At 33.1% G+C, this 16,680-nt stretch overlaps 1 protein-coding gene across 6 annotated transcripts in view; it reads right to left on the bottom strand.

The window, feature by feature from the left end:
• Positions 1 to 16,680, bottom strand: part of VPS13C (vacuolar protein sorting 13 homolog C) — a 170,788-nt gene that overhangs the window by 147,304 nt on the left and 6,804 nt on the right. For all 6 annotated transcript variants that reach the window (XR_011426108.1, XR_011426104.1, XR_011426105.1 and 3 more), the window contains exons 2-5: positions 11,286 to 11,329; positions 8,739 to 8,781; positions 5,388 to 5,483; positions 3,608 to 3,709 (exon numbers count right to left, since the gene is read on the bottom strand). Coding sequence is in view for 3 of the 6 variants with exons in the window: in XM_023616352.2 (XP_023472120.2) it covers positions 3,608 to 3,709; positions 5,388 to 5,483; positions 8,739 to 8,781; positions 11,286 to 11,329 (285 nt within the window). In the remaining 3 variants the exon portion in view is untranslated. The remainder of the gene's footprint in view (positions 1 to 3,607; positions 3,710 to 5,387; positions 5,484 to 8,738; positions 8,782 to 11,285; positions 11,330 to 16,680) is intronic.

Below are 16,680 nucleotides of genomic sequence, written 5' to 3'. Positions count from 1 at the left end.
GACTTCAAAATGTACTACAAAGCCATAATGATAAAAACAGCATAGTACCAGCACAAAAACAGGCACACAGATCAATGGAACAGAACTGAAAGCCCAGAAACAAAACCACACATCTAAGGGCAGCTAATCTTCGACAAAGGTGCCAAGAATGTACAATGGAGAAAAGACAGTCTCTTCAGTAAATAGTGTTGGGAAAACTGGACAACCACTTGCAAAAGAATGAAGGTAGACCACTATCTAATGTCATATACAAAAATAAACTCAAAATGGATCCAAGACTTGAAGATAAGTCCTGAAACCGTAAAACTCCTGGAATATAATATAGGTAGTACACTCTTTGATATCGAACTTAAAAGGATCTTTTCAAGTACCATGTCTTCTCAGACAAGGGAAAGAAAAGAAAAAATAAATAAGTGGGAGTTCATCAGACTAAAGAGCTTCTGCAAGGCAAAAGAAACTAGAATCAAAACAAAGAGACATCTCACCAATTAGGAGAAAATATTTGCAAATCATGTATCTGACAAGGGGTTAATCTCCATAATATATAAGGAACTCACACAACTGAACAATAAAAACACAAACAACTTGATCAAAAAATGGGCAGAGGATATGAACAGACAGTTTTCCAAAGAAGATATACAGATGGCCAATAAACACATGAAAAGATGTTCAACATCACTAATCATCAGGGAAATGCAAATCAAAACTACACTAAGATACCACCTTATGCCTGTTAAAATGTCTATAATCACTAAGACTAAAAATAAATGTTGTAGAGGGTGTGGAGAAAAGGGAATCCTCATACGCTGCTGGTGGGAATGCAAACTGGTGCAGCCAGAATGGAAACCAGTATTCAGATTCCTCAAAAATCTAAAAATAGAACTGCCATATGACCCAGCTATCCCACTACTGGGTACCTACCCAAACAATTTGAAATCAACAATACAAAGTAGCCTATGCACCCCTATGTTCGTTGCAGCACTATACATAATAGCTAACACATGGAAATAATCCAAGTGCCTATCAACTGATGATTGGATAAAGAAGATGTGGAGTATATATATATATATATATATATATATATATATATACAATGGAATACTATTCAGCCAGAAAAAAAGACTATTCATCCCATTTGCAATAACATGGAAGAACCTGGAGGGAATTATGCTAAGCGAAATAAGCCAGTCTGAGAAAGACAAACACCAGAGGATTTCACTCATATATGTAATATAAACAAATACATGGACAAAGAAAACAGTGCAGTGGTTACAGGGCAACAGGGGTAGGGGGTGGACACAGAGGGTGAAGGGGAGCACTTACGTAGTGACAGTCAAGAAATAACGTACAACTGTAATCTCACATTGATGTAAACTATTATGAACTTAAAAAAAAGAAAAAATAAATAAGTGAAAAAATAATGTCTGAAAAACAAAGTATAGTAATTAGTCACAACTATTAATTAATATGGTGAAATGCAAAGTATCTAAAGGTCTGGATTGTCTTCTATCATTCACATAAAAAATAATATATGAAGATGGGATCCATAGTCACAGAAACTAGAAAAAAATTTATATGCAGTTAAGATAATTAAATATATTTCTTGACAATTAAGGAAAAACAATCTCTATCAACACATTTCCCAATTCCTGAATTTATTCTCTTTTATACTCAGAACTTTTTTCTCACAAATCTAACAATGTTAAAAGTGAGTTTCACTTTCTGAATTTTAGTTCTATCCCAACAAAACCTAAATTTTATCAACCAAGAAACCACAATATAATTATTATTATATAAACCTAACAGTCCTATTTACACAAACTTAATACTACAGAAGTTCATCTCCTATAGATACATCAAATCATCCTTAATAGCCTCTCTGCCAGACCCAAACACAGAATTTTCATAAGCACTGAAAACTCAGGAGACAAAATTTCCTAGGTACGCAATACAAAATGTATAGCAGGTTATTGTTTTGCCAATTAAGTTGTCAATGACTAAAAGAAGAGTGGCTTTTTCTCACAGTTCACTAGAAACACTAAAATATTTTTTAAGCAATCCCAGTTATTTCTATCCAAAAGAAAAAAAAGGAGGAGTTGGGGTTTGTTCCTTAAAAGGGAAAATATAACAATTATATATTATAGATTATAAATGTATATTTACATGTTATATCAATATATCTAAGTATATGTCAATATACTTACTGATGAATATATATAATTCTAAGTGGGTGTTAAGAAAATATATTTAATCTGAACTGTTTCAAGAAAGAAATGAAATTCTAGTGTTCTCTAAGTCTTTCTTTTCATTTTTATAGTACTAGTTCCATAATACTAATTAACCAAAAGTGAATAAAAACAAATCATCACACTGGATTGTCATAAAACAAAACGATTATCACCTTGCTTTATTTGGCACATAAAATAGAAAAAAAGAAAACTTTTCATAAAAATATAGATTCTTAATCTTCAGCAGAAAGACAAAATGTGCTTAAGTATAAAAAACAAAGGGAAAAAATGTTTAGGCTTTTTTTATTTCTTCCATTAAGATATCTTTTGTATTTTAAGTATTTTAGTAATTTTTTGTAAAAGAATCAGTAATTCTGTAAAAGAGAAAACACTTGGGGCAAAAAAAATTAAAATCATTGATAAACAATTTTAATGGGCAAACTATTTTTAAGAGAGACTTCTTATTGATTCAATTAAATGTCAGTAGCTTAGGCCAGGAAAAGAAATATTATATCTAAATATAAGTTCCATCATTTCTCACTCACTATTTGCCACATCTTTTTAGATAGACCAAAGAGAAATGCCTTAGCATTTCTGGTATCATCTTCTTTCATAACAGAAATATATAAATATGCCACCATATGGCACGATATGATGCAAAATATGACACGAAAATGATATAAAATGCCAGTAACCCTATAACCCAGTCAGCAATCAGGGTGTGATTTGACTTGAAAGAGAAAAACAAACTGCAGGTTTGGAAAAGTCTTCCAGCTCATCACTCTATAGATTACTCTTTTTTTATCTTATCCTATTCTTGCTCCATAAACCAAGTCAAAATAGTCACCAGATTTATTTTTAGATAAAAACAAAATATTAAAACAAGGCAAGATTTTAAAATGTTGAAATCTGAAGAATCATGTTTTCAAAAATCTCCTATACAACATCAAGAAATACATCTGGGAATAGAATTACAGCACCATTTCGTCTAAACATTATCTCACTATATTAATATACTGAACTTTATTATCTTCCAAGAACACAGGTAAAAATGCAGGCAAAAACTGTTAACCTGTGGCAAAAACAAACAGGTCTGCAAGAACACAGAGAATTCGGGAAGTCTCCATAAAGTATTTCTGTATAAGAAAAGTGGGAAAATTAAACTGGCAGTGAGATAAAACAATCACAGAAAAAGGCAATGATTCCTAAATGCTAGTCATTAAAATATTTATAATCAATATTTTGAGACATGACTTTAATAGATTCTTTCTTTGCAACTACAGCTATGACAGCTTATGAAAGTATCCTCTTTACAGTGTATTAAACATATCTAAAATATAGGTATATCTAAGTTTATCTAAAACATAAGCTTACTATACCTTTCTCTGCTGCTTTTTGAAGGGCTTCTTCAATTCGGGATAGCTCTTTCTGTTTAATATCTTGTAAGGATTTTTCTTCTTTTTCAGCATCATATTTAATACCTAAAAATACATAGTTAATTCACACATAAAGAAAGGCAATTAATAAATAAACATTAGGAAAACTTCAGCCTCATTACGATTGTGTATGTGTGTGTAATATGTCTTTTTTTGTAAGGCAAAGAAGGGTTGCATTCTTTAGATTAGTTTTACAAAAAGCTTAAACATAAATGATTCCTATTTATTTACAAAGCTTATATCAAAAAGTAAAGGAGGGAAGGAAATGAATTAAAGGAAGAGAGGAAGATAGGAAAAAGGATAAGAGGGAAAAAGAGTGAGTAGATAGGTAAAAGGGAGGAACAGAGGGAAGGCAGAAAGTACATTAGAAATTTTTTAGTTATTATATCTGAGTGCAAAAATTGTGAGAAATTACAGAAAACATGTAATAGCTAATACCAGATGGTATTAATGTAGATTGATAAAAAGACTTTCAGAAAGTAATTCAAGAATATGTATCAACAATTATCAGATATATATATCCTTTTTATTAGTAATTTCATTTCCGATAATGTATCCTAAGGAAATAACACAAAAGAATAAAAATGATATCTATAAGAAGGTGTTATAACGTTCACTGTAACAGTAAAAAACAGTAGGCAGTCCACAACGAAATATCATACAGCCTTTCAAAATTGTCACTATCACCATGAAAACTGTGAAACATATTAAAAACATATATATTAAGTGAAAAAGCCAAATCCATGTTGTAAATATAGTATGATAAATACTACATCAAATCAAGGATGTATATAGTAAAGACTGGAAAGAAAAATATAAAAATAAAAATGGTGGGGCCCGGCCCCACAACCAAGTGGTTAAGTTCGCACACTCCACTTCAGTGGCCCAGGGTTTCGCCGGTTCCGATCCTGCGTGCAGAGGTGGCACTGCTCATCAGGCCATTCTGAGGCAGCGTCTCACATAGCACAGACAGAGGCACTCACAACTAGAATACACAACTGTGTACTGGGGGGCTTTGAGGAGAAGAAGAAGAAGAGAAAAAAAAAAAAGATTGGCAACAGTTGTTAGCTCAGGCAGCAAGCTTGAAAAAAAATATAAAAATTGTGTTTGTTTTGTGGTTGAGAAAAAAAGTAATTTCTCCTAAGATATCCAAACTTTTCTTAACACTATATTGTTCTTATAACTGAGAAAACATTAATAACAAAAGATAATACTGAAAGATCACTGCCTTAAAACATTAATTAAAAATTAAAATACTATAATTTATAAAGAAAAAAGTCCCTATTTACACATATTTTTGAGAGAACATTCATTCAAAATTAGAAGCAACAAAATGTGAAAAAAATTTTCCAATCCTGAAATCTGTAGATTAAAACATCAGTACATTTTTTAAAACTTATTTCATTTCATTCTCCAAAAGTAAATGTCTAATGCATCTCAACTTAATAGAAAGCCTTAGTTGCAAAATAATTATTCACAGAGAACAGAATAAACTTAATGGTTGAAATCATTCTTTCCAACAATAAAATAAAACTATTTTATATACAAATGTGGTAATACATATGTGTGTATATGTAAAATGTACACTTTAAGTGCATATATGTATATGATTAGTTTATTTAAATTATCTTCTATTTTACTAAACATATTAAAAGACTTAACCCAGGTAACAATTTAATTTCATTGCAATGTTACTGAATGGTTATAACCTAAAGTGACATACTTGCTCCAGGGACAACAAGCAGGTATAATCCCTCTAGGGTCGCAACAACTGCTTCTCCATAAAGGTTCTTCCAAGGAATCTTCAAAGTTAGTTTATCTAAAGAAACATAATATCAACCTTAAATTCTTATTTGGCTGCTCAAGAAGATATACGTTTCTCACTTTCCATTAAGAAAAAAAGTATAACAAAATCTTTCACACATATAGTATGTATATCACTCAGAATAAACAAAAAACTCCAACACTGAAGTTTGCAAAGATCTTTTCCATGTCATATTACTATCTGAAGTGATTATTTACATTGTGCTTTATATTTTTCCAACTTTTTGATAACTATTATTTCACTTAATATTCTCAAACTGTGAGAAGAATGAAGCAGCTATTATTTCAATTTTCAAAAAAAGGAAACAGTCTCAGAGAAGTTAAATTAATTGCTGAGTCCACCCAAGTCACCAGTGAGGATGCTGGAACCAGAACTGGTGCTCTTCCTCATCCAACAGTTGATGATCTTAATACTGTACATGCTGTTCTGCACATACCTACGACTACATCTCTACAACACAATTAGAAAATAATATCTGTACAAGATCCCAGGCACTGAAGCAGCAACACAGAGAAGAGTACCTAAGGAACAGACCTTTGACAGTAGACCAAACTGCTACAGTTGGAAGAGGCCGGTCCTAAAGGAAAGGTATACTGCTTTATAATTATGAGTTACAGGCAGTTCAGACCAGTTATATTCCAAATATCTACTTATAAATTACTTGAAAGGTAGAACACATCTTCTCTCTTGGAAACAATGGTATTAATCTCAGGTTTTTCAGAGACTGAGAAACTTTTTCACTCATAATATAGATGAACTATGGCCCTGAGCATCACTAAGCCAAGTTTGGAGTTTGATGGGAAAAGGCTACATAGAGCAGGAGAGAAGCCACAAAGGGCACACTCTTGGCTAAATTTTGAAATAGTTAAAACCTCTTTTCTATCTTTCCATATTTATTTCTTTACTCTTTTCCTAATCTCCAGTATGCCCTCTCTCCAGGTTCCTAGGCAGCCAATGTCCCAATCGGCCCTCAACAATACTAGAGAACTTCTATCCCAACCTTGTGTATCTCCAAAGCTTTTCATGTTCCAAAATAAAATACCTTCTCTCACCACAATTCAAAAAATAATAACCCTATAAAAACTATAATTCTCTCAGCGCTGCTGATCAAGACTCTCAAGAGAAAAGAATCAGGTTCAACTAAGTCATACTATTATGTGAATGACTAAGCTACTTACACCACCAGAATCACTGGCACTTTTAAATAAAGATGCTCAAAGTTCAAAGAATTGTTAAACAGGATAACACACTGAAGAGGAAATAAAATAATGCAATATAAAAAAGGATATTTTGATTCACCTGGATGGCTATGTAGGCAAGCCAGTTTTACCTGGAAATCTATTCCCAGGGTTAAAAATCTCAAATTATTTAAATTTTTTTTCTTCAGCTTGTAACCCTCCTGAGTTTCTTAAATGGCTCCCATGCCAGGGGAGTCTAGAGACAATGCCATATACTTCTGGGTCATTTCTAAGTCTGACAATTTTATACTGACCCACACCTATATTTATAATAGATACTGTTATATTTGTAATTACCTCATAAACTCCTAAAAAATTTATTTGATTGCCTTCTTGGTGAGCATGATACTGAAAAAGTGGGAAATGCACCTTTAACTAGCATACCAAAAAGCGACTGTCTGTTCCCTAAACCTTTTCTTCTCTCCATTTACCTTACTTCAGTATCCTGAATTCCACTGGAATTCGGTTATAGTCTGTCTCCCTTTTATAGATAAGAAATTTTTTAAGTAAAAGGATAACCCAGGAGCACCCACAAATATGTCTAGCTCTTAGAACACCAAAACATTCTAGAGCTTACTTAGCCACAGTGACTCTACAGGCTAGGTGTAATATTTCAACCTAACAGAAATTTAATAACTAATACAAATACTCCATAAACCAAAAACAAGGGATAAATACAAAGAAAATATGCTTCGCATCCTTATATGTTGAGTCTCTCATAATTCAGTGAACAACTATGAAGGAAGCCATTCAATTCTTATATACTTTAAAAGCAAAAAGAACAAATTCTGAACCACTAGAAAACCTCTTCCAAAATATAAATCTAGTTATAATAATATAATGAATAATGTAAAAGTTCTTTAGTCAAATATAACTCATCCAACACCCTGGAAATGTGATTGCAATAGTATGTCCTAATTTTAGATCTCTATAACTTCCTTGAGAAGAAAGATATCATATTCATCCTTGCCTCTCCCATAGTATCATATGTAGCATGTGTGCATAAATATCTCAAATGTAAAAGAACGAATGAATGCCTATAACTTCTCTCTAGGACTCCAATTAAGCACGTAGGGCCAAAACAATAATTCTAGAACGCTGCTAAACATCACCACCTCACACAGCACAAGGCTCTGTATAAAAGACAAACAAAAAAGACAGTGCGCGCCCCAGGGATGCTTTCATCTAAGGGAGTGTCTCCTGTTTCAAGGGACAAAGCTTGAAAATGTTACTTTATATTAAAAGGAACATATAAAGCGGACTCAAGCAGAAATATTCAAGTAATTGTTAAGAGATGATAGAATAGTGACGAAGTAGCAGGGTGATGCAGATGGAAGGAAGGACGGTGGCCTAAGCGAAAATTCTAAAGAAAGAGTAAGTCATCAAGGGTTGTAATTTATATTTTTTAAAAAGTAAAAATCAAGTAGTATGGACTAGCTGAGAGGACTTCATAGATTAAACTTTCTACTGAAAAATTTCTTAACAAAGATGTATGCTTAGTTATGGATGATCTTAGCGTGAGAGTTCAGCTCACAGAAAGATTTCCCACTTACCAAACATACTCTCCACACCACACTGCTGCATAATATATCAAGTGAAATGGATGAACATAACAGGAGGGAAATAAGCTACACTTAAATTTTATTGACTAGAGTTTGCAAATTATACTACTTTCACATATAAAGAAAAAGCCTACAAAATTTCAACATCAATTTTGAAAATTAAGATATATTCTGTGTGGTGGAACTAAAGCCTGAAAAGTATCCTTGCAGTTCAAATGTTCTTCAATTTTAGAGAGTAATTTTGTACCCTTTTGTCAAAAACTTTGAAGTATTTATGTATTATACATAATATACACCAAGTTCAGAACTTCAAAAGCTGTAATCCACATAAGCCAAAACACCTCACATTTTTTGTTCAAGCTAAAAAAGATGTCTTAGATTAAACAACACAGGAAAAATAAAAAACTAAAAGAACTGAGAATAACTCAAATGAAGAGTGAAGTACTTACCAATTTGGCCAGCCTTGACTTTAAAAGGAACATCCAATTCACTCTTCAGCAGGAAAAAAAAAATTGAAAGGACATCTTAAGTTATTAAGCACTGCAAAAATCATCTTTGTATCATCATTTAAATATACAATCACAGCTAAGGAAAAACAGAAAACAAATTTTCTTATTTGAGTAAGTCATAAAGAGTATGTTTTATGGCTGAAAAAAAGTTTTTATTAAGTTAAACCTTTACTTTGAAGAAAGAATTTACAAAAGAAGCAAAATTATAAATAGGAACAATACAAAAGGAGTTTGTAGTTGAAAATAATTGAGTAAACTGGTTATTTGTTTCAATAAACCAAACCAAGCCAGGTGTAAATCCCATGAACTTTTATACTAACAGATGGACATTGCTTATCTGAAATATTAGAATAGGAAAAGAAAGAGTCCTTTCACACAAATATGTTGAAAACAATAACTGAACAATTCTCTCTCAAATATTTAATAAATGAATAAACAAAACAATCTTAAAAGAAAAGGCATTATTTACCAAACCAGCATTTACTTTAGGTAAGTTACTGACAAGTACCAATCAATAATAATAAACTTTCACTTATCTAAGATTCCAAACCACTAGAAAATGCAAATAACTTTTTACTCACAGAGGACTAAACAATAACTGATATTCACAATGAGACTTGAGTCTTTAGAATTATTAAAAATTAAACCAATCAGATTCAGATTGTTAAGTGTACCTCAGCATATAGTAATACTATCAAAATCTGGCAACGGAAGTACAGCACTTTAGGTAATAATTAACTAAAGTAATCGGTTTAGTCAATCATCTGATTACTCAACTATTCTAGGTGAACAGGAAACAAACAAAATACTAACAGCTTTTGATAAAAAGTCTTTTTTTTAGGCCCCAAAAAACCGTCCTCACTGGTGATAAGAGAACAACTCTACCCTCCTGGGGCAGCAGGGGCATGAGGGACTGCGGGAGAGAAATTCAGCGGTCTTCATATCATACAGGATACAAACCGTAAACTATGCACTTCTAAAAGTGTGGTCTCAAGCTCGTTTTGATCCTCCTGAAATAGTTTTTCACACAAAATAAATGTAAAGAACCCATATCAAAGTAAACCTCACCAATCCACTTTAATTGGAGAAAGGAGGCTAGTTTGAATTAATGGAGAATACAGACTATAAATATAAACTACAAAACTACAATTACAAAATTGAATTAATGGCGAATACAAACCACAAAATAACTTTAATTATAACCAAAACTCAAATTAGGCTAACAAAGAATTCAAAAAATTTGTCTTCTAAGTATGTTAGTGTATGTTAGATACACATCTTGTCACCACAATTCTATTTATACTTATTTCTTTCTAAAATATTTTCATACATAGAGGAAAAATAATTTTCATTCCAATATCTAGCAACAGAATCTTAAGTTCTACATTTTCAGATAAAATTTAAAAAGTTGTAGTATCCTATATAAAAGGAGGGAAAGAAAATTTGAATATTTTGAGTGTCCACTACTTACTGGGCTCTACTTTTCATCTCATTCAAGCCACAAAGGCACAGAGATACTATATTGTTTTGTATTATTAACTCAACTTTAAAGATACTAAACTGATGCTCAAAGAAATCAAGAAACTTGCCAAAATTCACACAGGTGGGAAAAGGCAGAGCTCGCACTCAAACCAGTTCTGCCAGACCGTAAGGTCTATGCTCTTTCCACTATGCTAAGCTGTTTTCACTATAACAAAATAAACTGTTACTCTCGTGACAAAGTTCTACCCCTAGGATCTTCAATATCCAAAATTCGCTTCTCTGAGACCAGTCGTGGGAGAGTTTGTGTATGTCTAAGTCTCCTCTAATTACACTGTTCATAATGTAGAAATCCAACCAGAGGTAAAAGCCAGGATTACAAAACACACTGTAGGTTAATTAGAAATCTGACCTATTAATTAAAGAATAAATTCATACTTAAGTGCCTTCATAAACTCAAATTAAGTCCAATCAGCTAAAGCCTAACGAGGGGTGGGGGGTAGAGGATAGGGAGAGTATTGCTTTGTTTGTTTTTAGCTCAATAGTAAATGATACAAATCACTTTCTAGAGCTAGACTCCAAAAAAATCTATTTTACCTCTTAATATTACCATAATATTATAAGGCTGGAGTGTCAATGTATTTCCAAAAATACAATTATTCATTATATAAATTGTTAAAATCAAGGGCTTATTTAGCTGAAAAATATGTACGAATAATTCTGAAGAAAACTACTTCAGTAAGACAATTGTCTGCTATAAAGCTACACAGTCAAATTAGGTCAAGGAAACACATTCCATTTTCCAAGAGATATTATTTTGATCACCAGGAAAAAAAAATTCTAAATCTTTAATCTCAGATTTTCTTACAGCAAATAGTTAAACCACTAATCCTTCTGTGAATGACTCAGTCACTTTATCTGGTACCTGGTACCAGATACCCTGTAACCAAAGGTTTCTAAGAGCTTACCAAATTAACTGAGTAATCAACATAGTTAAAAAAAACTTACCAGAGCATTTTCTTTTATCTGTAGATTATCTAAAGCCACATCACCTTTAAAAAAGAAAAAGAGGAAAAATATAAAGTTAATATACCAATTAGTATAACCTGTCATAATGCAGTGCCAATCACTATGTCACTATGCTAAGTGCTAAGAAGACAACGGTGAGCAAAGCATACTTCAAGAACTAATGAAGCTACAGGCACAAGAGTTGCTATATATGAACAAGAATTATTAACTGTAGCACACTTTAGGTTAGCCCATTGCAAAAGAAATTACAAAATATTTAAACTGACTAATGTTTAAACAGACAATGAAAAAGGATTTAGAGACTTTCAGACTGAAGAACTTCACAACCAAAGAAAGTATCCATCATTTTGAATGATTAAGCCAAAATCTCAAGAGAAGGATATAAAGAGATGACTGCTAGAAGAGATCAATTTTCCTGTAACCCAGGATTCTTTCCTTAATTATGGTGTCAATGAATATTTTCTATAGGGATATGGTGTTAGTCTTTTAAAACGCCAAACATCCTACTATCCCAATGATTATTGCTAATGGTTCTAATATTTTTTAATTAGTCCAACATTTCTTAAATTTATTCAGATGTTAAGTTATAAGAACTAAAGCCATGATGACACTATAACATGACTCAAATTTTAAACACTCTACCTATATTTGTTGATATATAATACTTAAATATTCTTGCTTACATAAAAATTTTAGCAATAGAAAAAAGTTTTCATTTCACTTAAATTCTGTAAAGATTAATAAAACTATAGTTTCAACATTAAATGCAAGCATAAATTATCCAGTTATACATTTTCTTAATTACTTATGATTTTTTTTTTTTAAATACTACTCTTCCTATGCTCTCCATAAATATTTTTCAATCAAGTAACTTTTTCCTCATAGTATTCTGGAGTAAATTAAAAAGGTTAAAAAGTATATTTAATTATGATGCTATTATTAAAGATTTGCTTTTCCCCAAATTTCAGATTTATTCAAACATTTATTAAGCACCTACTATGAGTCAGTGCCATCAATTCCCAAATCACAACACACAGCCGCCACAATATGACAATCAACAGATGAGTGGTGTGGTTCCCTCACCAGCAAACGAACCCAAGCACTGGCACTGAGAGCCATTCAATCACTAGACCACCATGGCAGGCTTACTTAAGCGCTGAAAAGAGAGAGATGACTAGGACAACCTCCCTGCTATTGGAGAGCTCACAGCCTGACAGAGGAAACTAAATTTCCAAAATTTTGGAAATACTCTATTGGCATTCCAACAGTAGAATGCATAAGATGCAAATGAGGAACCACCTAACTCTGCCTAGGAAGATCAAGAACTTCACAGGAAAGTTAGGCTACAAGGCCAAAGAAACATTCTTATCTACACTGAGTAGATAAGAAAAGAGGGCAAACAGACATCCATGAGTAAGACACATTTTAGAAAGCACATGTGGTTTGGTGTAACTGGAGGGTGTGAGAAAAGGATAGGAAATAAAGTCAGAAAGGTTGGCAGGGGCCAGACTAACAAAGGGTTTTTAGGATAGAAAGTTCAGACTGGTCACAACAGAGAGAAATATATACAATAGGGATGACAAAATCAGAGCTATATTTCAGAACAATTACAATACTTTCCTAAGAAATAATCATGGATCTGTGCAAACAATTCGGCTACAAGGATATTGCAAAATTAGTTATAATAGCAGAAAGGATGCCTGGATGGGAGGGAGGACCTAAAGAACTAAATATCCAGGAAGAAGGCATAAATCATAATACATCTACAATTTAGAGCAAAAAAAATGTGCACAATCATGGGAAAATGTTTACAAAATATTGTTTTAAAAAATGTTAAAGAATACCCAGGTTGATCAAATTTAAAAATTATATATGCACACATTCACAGAAAACAAACAACTGTGTTGTTTGTCTAGACATCATAATGACCACAGCAGTTATTTCCATATAATAAAATTCATTTTCTGTGTATACGTATTTTTTAAATTTTCTAAAATAAATTACTGAAAACTGCAATAAAGGAGAGAAGGAGGTAAGAACCTCACAAATGGAAAGAAAATACTCCAGCACGGTAATAGGAGGAAAGGGAAAGAACACAGGCAATCAGGCAGCTTCTACAATACACTGAAGAGCAATTTAAACCTGAAATAGGAAGTAACTTCGGGGTTGAAGAGGTGGAGTCAGAGCAAAAAGTTATTTTGGAGGTAGAATTGACAAGATGCCATCGCTGACCAAAGGTAGGGATAATAAAGTACTCATGAAAAACTACGTGTATTCGGGAATTGGAAAAAAAATCCTTAAATACTGTATGTACAAAAAGTACATAAAATGGAAAAACATTCCTGGATTCAATTCTCTCAGATGATGACTTACCAAAAATTACAATGTTCAACTACTCAAGCCAAAAGAAGTGATCTGCACAAATGCTAGTGCATATGAGAAGCAATCCTAACTAGTTTAACAAGATCTAAGGCCCAACCTGCAAACTTGCTCATGAATTTTGACTGTTTTACCCAGTCACTCTCAACTAGTGGGTCAAGTGTCATCAGCAGTGCTCAGAAGTAATCTGCATTAGATATGAAGTATAAATGTCCCCATAAAAAGTGGGCTGTTTCGGTGTAGTGGCCCTCCGGTTCTTTAATGAATAGATGGTGTTTAAGACGTGAAATACTGAAAACTACCAATATGGCTAACAGAGTTAAACAAGCATATTTAGAAAGACAGACAAAAGAGGTAATAGTGATTATTGCTAGGAAGTATTACAGATTTTTTTAGTTAATGTTTTTCAGCATTTTCTAGTTTTTATAATAATCAGATATTACTTTTATGTTAAAATTATTATACAAACTGTCATAAGAAACAGAGAAACAAAAGTAAATTCTAATGTCAATATGACCTCAATGTTTTATATAAGTTCCTCCTATATCTAACGTCTCCCTTACCAACAGACACATGAAACAAGATCTATTTCTGCTACTTAGAGTCTATCAAACAAATGCATACTTCCTCTCTGAAAAATGTGAATGCTATCTAACAAACTGTAAATGTAACAATGAAATAAGAATGATACACTCTATAAATTATTTGCACTGAAGGAGGAGCCGCTAGTCCCAATACAAAGAAAAGGGGAGGAATAGCAGCATATTGCAGATTAACACCTGGGTAAAAGTGCATTCATTCATTCAACCAGTAAATGAGTGCCTTATCGAGGCAACCCACTGTGCTAACAAGTCCTCTTCAACTAAACTGCATGCTTTTCTGCAGATATATATACAGGAGTTTCATTGTCTATCCTACGAATATCAGAAATTCTGTGTAAAAAAAAACAATTTATAAAACTAAGATTGGGGCCGGCCCAGTGGCGCAGCAGTTAAGTTCACACGTCCTGCTTCTCGGCAGCCCAGGGTTTGCCGGTTCAGATCCCGGGTGCAGACATGGCACCGCTTGGCAAAAGCCATGCTCTGGTAGGGGTCCCACATATAAAGCAGAGGAAGATGGGCATGGATGTTAGCTCAAGGCCAGTCTTCCTCAGCAAAAAGTGGAGGATAGGCAGTAGTTAGCTTGGGGCTAATCTTCCTCAAAAAAAAAAAAACCAAAAAACTAAGATTAAGGCAGATCCCCTCCTAAATATCAACCATTTTACACTTAACTGAATACTGAGGGAAAAGTTAAGATTTAGTTTTCCATTTTTACTTCAGGATAACATAATAAATCCATACACAAGTAAATAACTTCACTGCTATAGCCAGATCACCTGGGCTAAGAACACAGAGAGGCCATAGGAAGTTCCCAAAAACCTGGAGGAAGGGTAAATATTTGTCCAATCTTTAAAAAAAAAAAAAAGGGAAAGAATAACTAATAATTGGAGATGGATAAACTCAACTCTGGAGCAAGGAAGGCACTAAAGCCAATCCCACAATCAGGTGTCTCTGATCCCAGGAAATTCCAAAGGAAGTTCTACGAAGTGATTTCCTTCTACGACAGACTGACAGGCCTAAAGGATGAGAGTAAGCAATAAATGTCGTCCGGGCTCCAGAAGAGAAGGTGTCTGATTTTGACAGTATATAATTCTCAGTAATAAACTAGAAATATTTTGGATGAGCATACATGCTAGAGAGTCACACATAAAGTTTCCAAGCTAATTTTATGAAGTCCCTTAAAAGGGTAAATCCTGGATCAGAATTTACCTAATAATCTTTACTAATGAGCCAGAAGATGGAAATGAAAGTAAATCCATTAAATTAGCAAGTGACACTAAGGTAAGCAGAGTCGGAGTCATCTCAAAAAAAAAAAATAACAATAGAAAAAGAAATGGTTGCTAAATTATAGAAAACCACCAAGTTAGTATATTTATGAATAAAAATCAAATGGTAGTGGCATAACATGGAACAAGGCTGCCTGTCCAAGAATGCCTTTTAAAATACATAATAGCCTACAAAACAAACGTAAGAAATATAGTGTCGACGTCAGATATCTCCGGTCAAAAATAATCTGAACTTTCATAGAAAGTTTGACTCTACCTTTCTTATGGCACTTAACTATACAAATCCCCAAACTGATTATAAACTCCTTACTGCTTCTCCTCATAGTAGGTGCTCAATAAATATTGACTTAATTGATCTAGAATACATATTATGCTGGGGTAGAAACAACTACAATAATACGATAAACCTTTACATTTTAGAAAACACTCTCACATCTATTACATTACTTGATCCTCACAGCCTCCTGGTGAAGGAGGCAGGACATAGATATTATGCACAAGAAACTGACACATAGAGAGGATAAACAACTGACCTAAGAACACTGTCAACCTAGTGAGTGGTAGAGCCAGGGCTTAAATCTTCTGATGCCCAATGCTGGGTTCAGAACATCACACTATCTCCCAAAGAGAAGAGCAGAAAGGGTAGAGGATTTTAATTCAGAAGATAATTCTATCTCCATTGAAAAAAAAAATGCCATACAAGAATTAGACTCAGCATTAAGAGGCCTGCATAGTTGGTGGATCCACTTTTGGTCTTTGCATTTTAAGAGTGTGAAGAAATCCAAAATCAAATAGGGAAACCAAAATCAGTATAACTAACAAGGACAGAACGAGAAAGATAAGGCAGAATCAAGGTTTGTGTTAAGAGGATAAACAGAAGAAAGGAAAGTGCCACAACAGAAAACACAGAAGCAGGAGATGGCATTCCAAACTGGTCATTATAATACTTTTTAAAAATCTACATTTTTTCCAAAAACAAAAGACAGAAATTCACAAGTTATGATTTTGAATTATTCAGGACCATAAAGATCTTTCAACCTAATCCCCTCTCACTTTATACATGAGGATACTGAAACCTAAAGAGATTAGGTGATTTATCCAAGGTTATAC

The sequence above is a fragment of the Equus caballus genome, chromosome 1 (genome assembly GCF_041296265.1).
Source record: "Equus caballus isolate H_3958 breed thoroughbred chromosome 1, TB-T2T, whole genome shotgun sequence".
Lineage (NCBI taxonomy): Eukaryota > Metazoa > Chordata > Mammalia > Perissodactyla > Equidae > Equus > Equus caballus.
Note: the sequence above shows the minus strand (reverse complement) of the source record. Positions and strands in the feature narration are given on the sequence as shown.